Source organism: Cervus canadensis, chromosome 13, assembly GCF_019320065.1.
Source record: "Cervus canadensis isolate Bull #8, Minnesota chromosome 13, ASM1932006v1, whole genome shotgun sequence".
In the NCBI taxonomy this organism is placed as follows: domain Eukaryota; kingdom Metazoa; phylum Chordata; class Mammalia; order Artiodactyla; family Cervidae; genus Cervus; species Cervus canadensis.
The window spans coordinates 58954064-58966927 of NC_057398.1; the positions used below are offsets into that span (position 1 = coordinate 58954064).

The 12864-nt window shown below is 35.5% G+C and overlaps 1 protein-coding gene across 1 annotated transcript in view; it reads left to right on the forward strand.

Moving 5' to 3' along the window:
- The window catches only part of USH2A (usherin), an 893901-nt gene that overhangs the window by 161741 nt on the left and 719296 nt on the right, over positions 1-12864 (forward strand). The window contains exon 12 of the mRNA XM_043484771.1: positions 9671-9866. Within this exon, the coding sequence (XP_043340706.1) occupies positions 9671-9866 (196 nt within the window). The remainder of the gene's footprint in view (positions 1-9670; positions 9867-12864) is intronic.

The following is a 12864-nucleotide window of genomic DNA, read 5'->3' on the forward strand; positions in this document are numbered from 1 at the left end:
AGCTTTCTTTATGGTCCGACTTTCACATCCATACATGACTACTGGAAAAACCATAGCTTTGACTAGACGGACCTTTGTTGTCAATTTACCCCAGCAGAGAGAGGCAGTGTGTTATAAGCCTTGCTTAGAATTGATTGTACTTAGTGGTCAACTGGTGTATCACTTTGCATACAATTTCTGAGTAATGCTGGCACTTCTGAGGGAAGCAGTGGTAGAAACTGAGAGGTACTGCTTGCATGATATGACCTCATGAAACTCACAAGGTACATACCATATGGTTGTATGTGATCAAACATTTGTTGATAACAGCATGGATGAACGAGTTGAACGAGGAAAAATAGAAGGTAAAGAATTTCTATTAAAAAATCTATAGTCATTGCTGTAAAAGACATGAATATTCCTAAAAACTGTGCTCATTAATTAAAAGGGTTTTTTTTTTGGCCCTCATTTTTATTTCTTTTCTTTTCAAACAAACCCTGAAAATTTAATTTAATTTCAGGTGTAGACTTTCTGTTCTTAAACTTTTGAGTTTGCTTTTCAAATTCTTACTTTGTTTGGCAACATCCACATTACCTCCTTGGCTTTTAGTGAGTTCTGTAAAAAGATGTAATTTATAGAACATTAGATTTTTCTCTACCGCAAGCCAAATAAGTGCTTAAGAAGACAGATATTTCTTCTGTTTTAAAAGTATTGCTTTGAATTTATTAAAATATAATGTCTAATTACATAGAAACCTCTGATAAATATTGACTGTGCTCACCTAAATTATTTTTAACTCGTACTTTATATTTTCTATAAGTGCTGTTTAAAAGAAATTATGTATGGATTATTTGTGCTTCAAATCACGCTGATAGAATTCCATCTCTTAATGTAGAGGATGACTAAGAAGCTGGGACTAGGATAATGGTTGCAGAGTCTTACTCTTTTTCGTTGTCACTAATCTTCCTGCCAAATTCATTGTTTCAGTTGTCACACAATTGACTGTGTGTACCCACCACTACTGTAGAACCTGGGACAGCAGACTTTTGCAGTATGATTCAGAATAGGGAGGTCCTGAGTGTGGTCACTGGGTGGTATATAGCAGCTGTTAGCAAACATCAGTGCTATTCAGAGAAATTCATGAATTAGGCAATGGACTGCTTGCCTATTCTTCTACTGTGGGGCCAGCTCAGGTAATGGCCATTACCTTGACCTTCTTTGGTTCTAGCACTCTTCCCATTGATGCTATTAGATTTGTAGTTTATCACAAGCTGAGTGAACTTAGCACCATGGTTATGAGCATGGATATGTATAGCTAGCAGTCTGTCCTTCAATACATAACTTGATTTAAGATTCAGTTTCTTCTCCTGTGAAATGAAGAGTCATGCATTTCCCAAATGGAGTGGGAGTTAAATGTATAAGGTATTGCTTCCAATTATTTGAAATAATTTTACTCATAATTCAGAGCATATTGTTTTAATTATTTGAAAATTTTATTAATTACTTGGAAGGTATGATGTAGTTTTCTGGCTTACAATAATATTGCAGAACTTTTCAGTGATATTCTGTATTTCTGTTATATAGAACTTGTTGGTCTCTAGAATTTTTTTTTTTTATTCCTAGTCTTTGCTTCATGAGATTTTACCTTGATGTCATTTCTTTTTTCCCCCATTAATTTCTGTAGCACATGGTAAGCCTTTTAAACTATGGCTTCATGTAAAGAAAATGTTTATTTTGTATTAGTGCTTTGATAATTTTCTCCCTCAGTTTTTTCTTCTTCTGGAAATTCTATATTTTCATTTCATTTTTGTCTCTCTCTATCTCAGCTTTTTGTTACAGTCTTTTGCTTGAGGTTTTTATTTTGCCTGTTTTTCAATATTCAATAGTTATTTCCTTCACAAGTTGTTTCCTAGGTTTATTCTGTTCTATGTTTTTGAATGAATACAACATTTATCATAACTTTCTGGAGATAATAGCTACAGTGGTGTTTTATTCATTATTGGCTGCTTTCTTATGTTTCTGTTCTCTGCATTCCTTTCTTCTCTTATAAATTATTATTTATTGTCCTTTTTCTTTCTTGGTCCTGGTTTTCCATGTTGGAAATTTTGCTGCCTGCTCTGTATAATAAACTGGTTAAAGGCTTCTTAATTCTACAATAAACTCGTGGAAGGCTTCTAAACTTACTCTTGTGTGTACAAGCTGCAAGTGAGCTTTGTAGGGGTCAGAGTCCCAGGAATAAGTCTAGAGATCTTACATCTATAGCTTTTCTCTGCCAGTTTCCTTCTTATAGAAAATAAGTCTGGCTCCCGGCTTTCTAGAAACAGTATAGGAGGAAGAGAATTGTGGCAGGGGGTGAAGGTATACATACACTTGAACTTAATCTTAGTATATACACTTTCACTTAATCCTTCAATTTCTGCCTTGTACCTCATTCATTCCCCAACTGTTGATGGTCTACTATAGTTGAGCTGGTTAATTTAGTTTTTTTGGCAATAAGATTGATGTCATGATGGATAAGTCAGGCACACTGCGTAGGTTTAAAAAAGGATTTGGAATTCTAAATACTTGCTATGTAGAGCTCTTAGAATTCTCAACCACGGCATATTTATGCACCAAATAACTGAGTTTGTGCAACTGTACAAGTAAAAAATTGACAGAAATGAAAGGAGAAACATAAAACTTCATGATTAAGGTAAAAATTTCAATACCCTTTTCTTAGTAATTAATAGAACGAATTGACAGAAAAGCTAAGCACTATCAGCCAACTTGATGAAGTAATTGACATTTATAGAACACTCAAGTCAACAACAGAAGAATATACATATTTTTCTAATCTACACAAAGCATCTTCCAAAATCACTCACATTCTGGTTCATAAAGCAAGTCTCAATACATTTAAAAGAATGCAAGTCTTTTAAAGTATGTTATCTGACAGAAATCATTAAATAAAATTGGAAATCAATAATAAGGAGCTCTCTCTGGAATATCCTTGATTATTTGACAGCTAAATAAACTAAGGGCCAAATAGGAAACAGAAGGGAAATTATAAGTATTTTGAATTGAGTGACATTGAAAACACAACTTATCAAAACTGTGGGATACTGATATAATAGTAATTAGTAAAATATTGGTCCATTCTTGTGGCTCAGATGGTAAAGAATGGTAAAGATGGTAAAGAATCTGTCTGCAATGCAGGAGACCCAGGTTCCATCCCTGGTTTGGGAAGATCTGCTGGAGAAGGGCATGGCAACCTCACTCCAGTATTCTTGCCTGGAAAATTCCGTGAACAGAGGAGCCTGACAGGCTACAGTCCATGGCGTTGCAAAGAGTTGGACATTACTGAGTGACTAACACATGCACACACACACACAGAGTAAGATATTAAAAGCTCTAAATTTTCTATATTATAAAATAAAACCTCCACCTTAAGAAACTAAAAAAAGAAAAGATATAACCCAAGCCAAGCTAATCAAAGTTATTTTCGAGTTTCTAACTGGAGCTCATGGGGGCCTCCTTTCCCCTCATTGTTCATGTGGCTGACAGCTTGCAAGACCAAAACTTATGCAACCAAGATTGTGTTTTCAGTCTTAAAGAGCTGGAAAGCTCCTACTGCTTAAAGTATGACCATATATTTGTTATTAGAGATGGTAATTGTACCTCATTATTTTTGTTCTACATTATTAATAGAAATTCAAGTATTATTTGGCCATGTGATTATAGACAATAAACTACATTTTTCAGCCTCCCTGGCAGTTAGGTATAGAAATGTAATTTAAGTTCTGATCAATGGTATTGTTTGCTAATTTTGCTTCTAAAATGTTGGCTTAAAACAGCCAAAACCACTTACTTAGTATAGAATTCTGTGGTTTGGCTCAGCGGTGGTCTGTATTGGCTTGACTGATCTTGCCTGAGCTCTTTTGTTGATGTGTTCAGCTAGCTTGTCAGCTGGTAGTTAGATGATCCAGGAAGGTCTCATTCACGTGGGTAGTGGTTGTCAAGCGGAATGTTAACTGGGGGTGACAGGAGAGGATGTTCTCCTCCACAGGTTCTCAAATCATGCAACAGGATAGCTTGAGCATGTTTCCATAATGGCCTCAGGGTTCCAAGCCCATCTCAAGAGAATCAACTCAAAATCTCCAAGCTTTTCAAGCTTCTGCTTACATCCTGTTTGCTGGCTTACTACTGGCCAATTAATAAGTCAACTTAGGGTAAATGTTAAAAATATTCTATCAAAGTGCATGGAAGCAGAAAAGTGTTGTATCTGACTTTTTGAAAGTGTAGTTTTAAAAGGAAGTGATCACACTCTTCTCTCTCTCTTGGTGGCCAGGAATTGGTATTAGAGTGTGGGTAGATTTATATTCCCTCATGAAATGAAGGAAATCTACAGTGACTAGTACGGAAGGAAACTTGTATTTTCAGGTAAATTTTGAGAAACTGATTACAATGAACTCCTTTTATAATCTATAAAGCCTTTTATGACTTACTTTTAAACCACTTTTAAACCATACTTTTAAGGTATGGATTATATAAAGTTATAGACTACCTGTGTTAATGAAATGAGAGTAAAGTTGTGTTATCTTATTTACAGCCAGGTTTCTCATATGGAGATATCTGATGTTTACTGAAAAAATACCTTCATAAGACTGAAATGTTTCAAGGCAATACTGAACATTTTTTTAAATGATGTATGTGAAAAATGACTGAGAGTTAGGTGTAAAGAGGAAAAGTAGATGTGCAATAGGGGAGGGTGAGGAGTATGGAGAGATAAGACACGGAAGTGGTAACTGACTGAGTTACAGAACCTTTTGAAGATGTCTGGTTGTAGGAAAACTAGATACTACAAATGGAAAAGTAGAGTTCTCACTCTTCTTTCACTCCAAATCTTTACTAAGACATATTACTCTTTTGGAATAAGAGTTCCTATTCTGAGATTGATGCATTAGTCAGGTTTCATGTCTAGAAAGATATAGGGCAGAACTTTAAGGTGGCAAGAAGATTCCAAAATGGAAGAAGCAGAAATTTAGGGGCAGGGTAACCATAAGAATATCAGTATCCATAGAATTTTTTAAAATGCAAGAAGCATATTTGTCCTTCAACAGAAATGGAATAAGGGTTCCAGGCAGTCTTACCTAAATTTTAAGAGGTAAGGAAGCTCCAGATGATACATGTCTTGCATTTAAATAATAATATAGCAAGATACAAAGAGAGAAAGTTTTAGCACAGAATACACTTTTATTTATCTTTACCCTTTTCACTCATTCTTGCTCTAGATTTTTGTAAAGACTACTCTTTACCCATGGGGAATACACAAGGTTATTCTTTAACAGAAATACAAGGTATATCCAATTTCTGAAGGTGCTTGCAATCTGGAGAACAAGACTAATATATATGAAACCAGAACCAGAAAATAAGGAATTTATTAAATGGTAATGAACTTGAAGTGTTATAAGGATACAACCAAAGTTCTGTTAGATTTTCATGGCTATGTGTAATTCATCTGTTGTTGTTTAGTCGCTGGGGCTTCCCAATTTTTCAGCAGTAAAGAATCCACCTGTAGTGAAGGAGACACAGGAGATCAGGAGACACAGGTTTGATTCCTCAGTCAGGAAGGTCTCCTGGAGGAGGAACTGGCAGCCCACTCAGTATTCTTGCCTGGAAAACCCCACGGACAGAGAAGCCTGGTGGGCTACAGTCCATAGGAATACAAAGAATTGGACACGACTGAGCATAAGCATGAAGTTGTTTAGTTACCAGGTCATATCTGACCCTTTTGGGACCTCATGGACTGTAGCACACCAGGCTCCTCTGTCCATAAGATTTCCTAGGCAAGAATCCTGCAGTGGGTTGCCACTTACTTCTCAGGGGATCCTCCCAACCCAGGGATCGAACCTGTGCCTCGTGCATTGGAAAGCAGATTCTTTACCACTATGCCACGTGGACGGCCCTATAAGTAACTCATACCTGCCAGTAATGCTGCTTATTTTTGTGGCCTCTTCCAACAACACAAGATACAACTGTACACACAGACATCACCAAATGGTCCATACTGAAATCACATTGATTATATTATTTGCAGCTGAAAATGGAGAAGCTCTATATAGTTAGCAAAAACAAGACCGGAAGCTGACTGTGGCTCAGATCATGAACTCCTTATTGCAAAAGTCAGATACATTGAAGAAAGTAGGGAAAACCACTAGGCAATTCAGATATGACCTAAATCAAATCATTTATTTGATTTCTATACAGTAGAAATGACAAATAGATTTAAGGGACAGACAGAGTAATAGACAGAGTACCTGAAGAACTATGGGCAGAGATTTGTGACATTGTACAGGAGGGCAGTGATCAAAACCATCCCCAAGAAAAAGAAATGCAAAAAGGTAAAATAGTTGTCTGAGGAGGCCTTACAAATAGCTGAGAAAAAAGAGAAGTGAAAGTAGAGGAAAGGAAAGGTATACCCATCTGAATGCGGAGTTCCAAAGATTAGCATGGGGAGGTAAGAAAGCCTTCCTCAGTGATAAATGCAAAGAGATAGAGGAAAACAATAGAATGGGAAAGACTAGAGATATCTTCAAGAAAATTAGATACCAAAGGAGCATTTCATGCAAATATGGGCACAATAAAGAACAGAAAAAGTATGGACCTACGAGAAGCAGAAGGTATATAGAAGAGGTGGCAAGAGTACACAGAAGAACTGTACAAAGAAGATCTTCATGACCCAGATAACCACGGTGGTGTGATACTCACCTAGAGCCAGACATTCTGGAGTAGGAAGTCAAGTGGGCCTTAGGAAGCATCAGTACGAACAAAGCTAGAGGAGGTGATGGAATTCCAGCTGAGGTAATTCAAATCCTAAAAGATTATGCTGTGAAAGTGCTACACTTGATATGCCACCAAATTTAGAAAACTCAGCAGTGGTCACACCTTTTCCAGGACTGGAAAAGGTCAGTTTTCATTCTAATCCTAAAGAAGAGCAATGCCAAAGAATGTTCAAGCTACTGCTTGAACAATTGCTTTCATTTCACATGCGAAAAAGGTCATGATCAAAATCTTTCAAGTTAGGCTTCAGCAGTGTGTGAAGTGAGAACTTCCAGATGTTCAAGCTGGATTTAGAAAAGGTAGAGGAACAAGAGGTCAAATTTCCAACAACCATTGGGTCATAGAAAAAGCAAGAGAATTCCAGAAAAACATCCACTCCTGCTTCATTGACTGCACTAAAGCCTTTGACTATGTGGACCACAACAAACTGTGGAAAATTCTTCAAGAGATGAGAATCCCAGACCACCTTACCTGCCTTCTGAGAAACCTGTATTCAGATCAAGAAGCAACAGTTAGAACTGGACATGGAAAATGAACTGGTTCCAATTTGGGAATGGAGTACGTCAAGGCTGTGTATCGTTACCCTGCTTATTTAACTTATGTACAGAGCACATCATGGGAAAAGCCAGGCTGGATAAAGCACAAGCTGGAATCAAGATTGCCAGGAGAGATATCAATAACCTCAGATATGCAGATGACACCACCCTTATGGCAGAAAGTGAAGAAGAACTAAAGAGCCTCTTGATGAAGGTGAAAGAGGAGAGAGAAAAATCTCGCTTAACCCTCAACTTTCAATAAATGAAGATCATGGCATCTGTTCCCATCACTTCATGGCAAATAGATTGGGAACCAATGGAAACACTTTTATTTTCTTGGGCTACAAAATCACTGCAGGTGGTGACTATAGCCATGAGATTAAAAGACACTTGCTCCTTAGAAGAAAATTTGTGACAAACCTAGACAATGTATTAAAAAGCAGAGACATTACTTTGCTGACAAAATCCATATAGTCAAAGCTATGGTTTTCCCCGTAGCCATGTATGGATGTGAGAGTTGGACCATAAAGAAAGCTGAGCGCTGAAGAATCGATGCTTTTGAATTGTTGTGTTGGATAAGACTCTTGAGAGTCCCTTAGACTGCAAGGAGATCAAACTAGTCAATCCTAAAGGAAATCAACCCTGAATATTCATTGGAAGGACTGGTGCTGCAGCTAAAGCTCCAATGCTTTGGCCACCTGATGCGAAAAGCTGACTCGTTGGAAAAGACACTGATGCTGGGAAAGATATAAGGCAGGAGAAGAGGGGGACAACAGAGGATGAGATGGTTAGATAGTATCACTGACTCGATGGACATGGGTTTGAAATAGCTCTGGGAGATGGTGAAGGACAGGGTAGCCTGGTGTGCTGCAGTCCATGTGGTTGCAAAAGCTGGGACATGACTGAGTGACTAAACAACAACAATAATTTTGCAGACCAAATCAAAGCCCTGTTTTGAGTAATAATCAGGATTCCATGGGGCTGGGTAAAAGTGGGGTTGGGATAGACAGTCAGGCAGAAGGGGGCAAGTTACTTTCCTTGCATATCTTTCTGACCTATACATGTCTTTGATACTGTTTTTCATTATTTTCTATAGCTTTATATAATACATGTATAAACCTTTGTTTTTCAGAGTGTTATATAGTTTGTGTCAATTATCTTATCCTTAAATAATGATTCCAGTGAGTTCCTATTTCCTAGATGAAAAATTAGGCAGTGATAGATCCTTTAAAATTATTTAGTATAAAACCCCTTCTCTACACCTTTGTTACTGAATCCTAATCTCATGTGATATTTTTGGATATCCCAAGATTTTAAAGGTAAATCAAACTGTGTCTTTCCACAGGTAGTTTACTTCCTTATGTGGTAACCTTGCGTGCAAAGGTGGCAAGCTGATTCAGTCCGAGTTGAATGGAGTCACCGGGAGACATGCCAGTGGTTTCATAAGAGACTTGATATCTGTATTTACATCTCTCCTGAAAGTCCTAAGTTGTTATTGAAATCTTCATACTTATTTCACATTTTGTATGTGTATATTCCCTTGTGAAATGTTTTAGCTCTTTCTTTAACCAACATAGCATTACCTGTGTAGATAGTAGATGAGCATTTTATTTTACATTCTATGTATTTTCATTCTCAAGCAATAGCTCAAAGAGGAAAAGTATTTCTTTTATCAGATAATGTTTTTAGTTGACAGTGCTCTAAAACAAGTAACTTTTTTATATTTTTACCACAGTGTAAATCAGTTAAATTCACTTGGTATGGTTAAATCATAATATAAATGAATGATAAATATGCTGAAATATTCCTGAATGGAGTTGTGCCAAAAAAATATTGTTAGGATCATTATCAGTAGGCATAAAAATGGATGCTGTTATGAACTTTATTTTAAACATCGTTAAAACCTTGGTGGGATGATATTATGGAAATATTCTTAGTTGAAGCATCGGCATGCACAGAACAAGTCTGGATCAAGGAGTAAAGGAGAGGAATGAAAAAGGTATGGGTAAAAGTCTAACTTAACTACTGGCCATTTCTATTTTCGGTCTCCCCATGACTATATTTTGATTTCTTCATATGGTGCTGAAGGCTTAATTCCACTTCCCTTTTAGTCATTTACTACTGACTTCCCGGGTTTATTTTCATTCACTTCTAAATATTCACCCTGCTGAAGCTCTCCGGTGTTTCTGTGTCAGGAGGAGAAATACCTTATTACCCTCTTGTCTGTTTCACATTTAAAGTTTTTTCCTCCCCGCCCTCCCTGTCTTGTACCTAATGAGCAAATTATCTAAAAATAGATACGTTCATCATTCTACACAATGTTGTATCTTCTCCAGATCGGGGGCCAGTGTGATTGTAGGAGACATGTGTCTGGCAGACAGTGCAATCAGTGCCAGAGCGGATTCTACAACCTCCAGGAGTGGGATCCTGATGGCTGCAGTCCGTGCAACTGTAATACCTCCGGGACAGTGGATGGAGATATTACCTGTCACCCAAATTCAGGCCAGTGCAAGTGCAAAGCAAATGTTATTGGTATGTAATGCAGAAGTTTGCAGTCACATCTCTATTACCATCTGGAATAAAATCCTCTATTTGATTTCTTTGCTGAAGAGTAAAGCAAATTTCCTTGCTCAAGGCAGGCTGGGGGAAAAAAAAAAAACAATTTGGATGAAATTAACTGTCTAAAAATGACTAAATTAATAATTCTCTCAAACTACAGCTTGAAGCTTAGTTTAATCAATCCTTTAGAAGTTTCTTTATTCCGTAGATGCAGTAGTTCACATGGTCCCATACTAATAAGTCATAGAAAAATATAATTTGCTTACTTCATAGATGTTTCTTTTAGAGAATTAGCACTTTTCAAAATGTTTTACACTTAATGAGTTCTAAGCAAATCATTTCCATGCTCGTTTTCTTAATAGACTAAAATAAATGGAGTTTTTTCAAAAATGTTCTGTGCTACAGGGTCCTTTGTGATAAATCTTTCCATTTTTTTCTATTATATTTCTTTGAACTGTTCCTATGAAATGCAAAATAAGTCAACATAATTCCACAGATCATGTATATTGCTAGGGTTAGTTATAAAGGGCCACATAATTTTAATTTTGTAATTCAGCACCAAGCTGATTATAATAAACAGCTACCTTTGGTGTTATTTATCATTTTTTTATACAAGACGTGCTTTTTTGTTTGTTACTCCCACAGGTATTTTTCAGAAATTAGATTTGATTATAGCAATTTATTACATCCAACATTTTTGAGGGGAACCACAGCCACATAAGGACAAAATTTATCAAGTGCCCAAAATGCACTATGTACATAATGCACTTTGAAATTTTGATATATGAGAATATTATGAGAGGAAAGTTTCCTGATAAAGTAAGTCTTATATTGTAACTGAACATGTCTTGGTTTGTATAGGAAGTTTAAAAAAGACCTTTACCTTTCTATTGTCATTCAAGACACCAAGTCTTCCATGGTTTTTCTTACACTGACCTGAACCTTATGATAATAAAAACATGCCTGGCAGACACACAAACACACATATGCCTGCAAACATGCATATATAAAAACATGTGAACGTATCATTTATGTAGCATTTTCATTTCTATAACACTAAAGCAAATTCTTTACCTTTTATATGTGTGAGTATACATTTGTCATTTTGTACAATACAGCTAGACAAGCATTTTAATTTAATACAAAAGAATATGGGCCTGCTTTATATTATACAAGGTTTCTCTGGTTTAAAGAAAGATTAAATCAGAATCTTTATCATAACTTGTTGTTATGCATATCAAGCATACAAAAACTAACTTTTCAGGAAAAAAAGAGTAACTTATAAATAGAAGCATGCTTCTGTATAAGTGCTATCTGTGACAGTGAATGAAGTTTTTCATGTTCAATCTACATAGAATCCTGTGTTCTTTGATATAAGATGTAGTTAAATTTAAGACGTGAAAACAAAATTTAAGGAGAGACCTTTAGGGACAATCAAATGGTTACATCACTGTATCAGTAAAATCTTTCCTGTGATAGTTTCCAGAGCTTAAGGAAGAAAAAAAAATCACACTTTACTTGGAATTTGTTACAAACTTGCTGTCATTTACCTGTATTATTGGATGATCTTGGTAGTTTTCTGCAGGAAAATATAAATACATATTTTGAAGATGATGCCATCAGTTTGATATTATTAACTCTAGAGTTACTTCTACATATGCATTATTTTTTTAGTAAAAATGTAAACTGGATATGTCTATATGTTTTTTTTTTCCTAATGGGACTACAAGTAACTGTATTCAATTTTACCTTGTTCATATGATTAAGGAAACAACAGAAAATACAAGTGTATGTTGTATGTGCTTCAGAAAGCAAACTGTTAGATTTCACAAAACTGTTAAATCTTACTAATGATTCTATCACCAGTAAAATACATTAGCACCAATAATTTTATTAAAGTAGGTCATTCATCTAGAATAAAAAGGGAGAAGAATGTGAATTAAATGCCAAGTGTGCTAACTCGCCTGTACTTGTTAACACTGAATGTGATGCCCTGTAGGCCTTCCTGAGTATCGTTAGGAATAGATTACCTGTCAGGAATATGTATGGCATATTCAAATAAGCACTGCGCATATTTTTAAAACTGATATGATATGAATCCATGTAGACCAATTTTAATAGTTCAAAATGAGTCATAATTCTTGTTAACAATACAGTTATTTTTAAAATTTGCAGCAATAGTGGTCCTTTTTTATTTTCCTTATTGAAATTAAATGATATGCCTTAGGTGAGTCATTCATCACTGTTAAAGAATTTGCCTTCCATTGGAGTTCTTGAATTTTTATCCATATATATACTTATATATTATGCATTTCCTTCTGGTTTAGGAAATGTTTTTCTGCATATGGGCTCCTGACTGTGTTTTTACTGTTATTTTAAGACTAATTGTTTCATGTTGTTATAGCTTGAAATGTTTCAGTTGATTCAGCCTCACATAGTCAGTTATTTAAATTCATGCATACATGAAAACTAGCTAAAGAAAGCATTTTGCATCTCAACATTTACTACTCAAGAATATTTTTTATTCCTTTGCCTTGTAGTATTCTTTTTTGAAACTCAACAAAGATGTCGGATTTAAGTATAGGTGATAAAACATTTTCTCTGTTTGTGAAATGTATATATATATGTACTCCTTTAAGTAGAAGTAATACAAACAGCAGAATTTACTTAGTGTTTAAAGAGGTAAGTTCTTAATCACACTGTATGACAAGTAATGTGATTGCTTTATGAGCCAAGGAGAGCATAATTTATACTAATTGAAAATGATAAAATACAGGAGTGTATAAAAGCATTGAAATAAAATTGCTCTGGATAACTTTTATTTATATTAATTATTTAAATGTGTGATATTCAGAAGTAAGTGTACTGTTTCAACAAAATACTTATCAGGTTAACATTTATTAAACATTTTGAATGGATTCTGATTTCTAGGAAAATAACTTATGCAGTAGTGCATAATTCTTCCGTATGG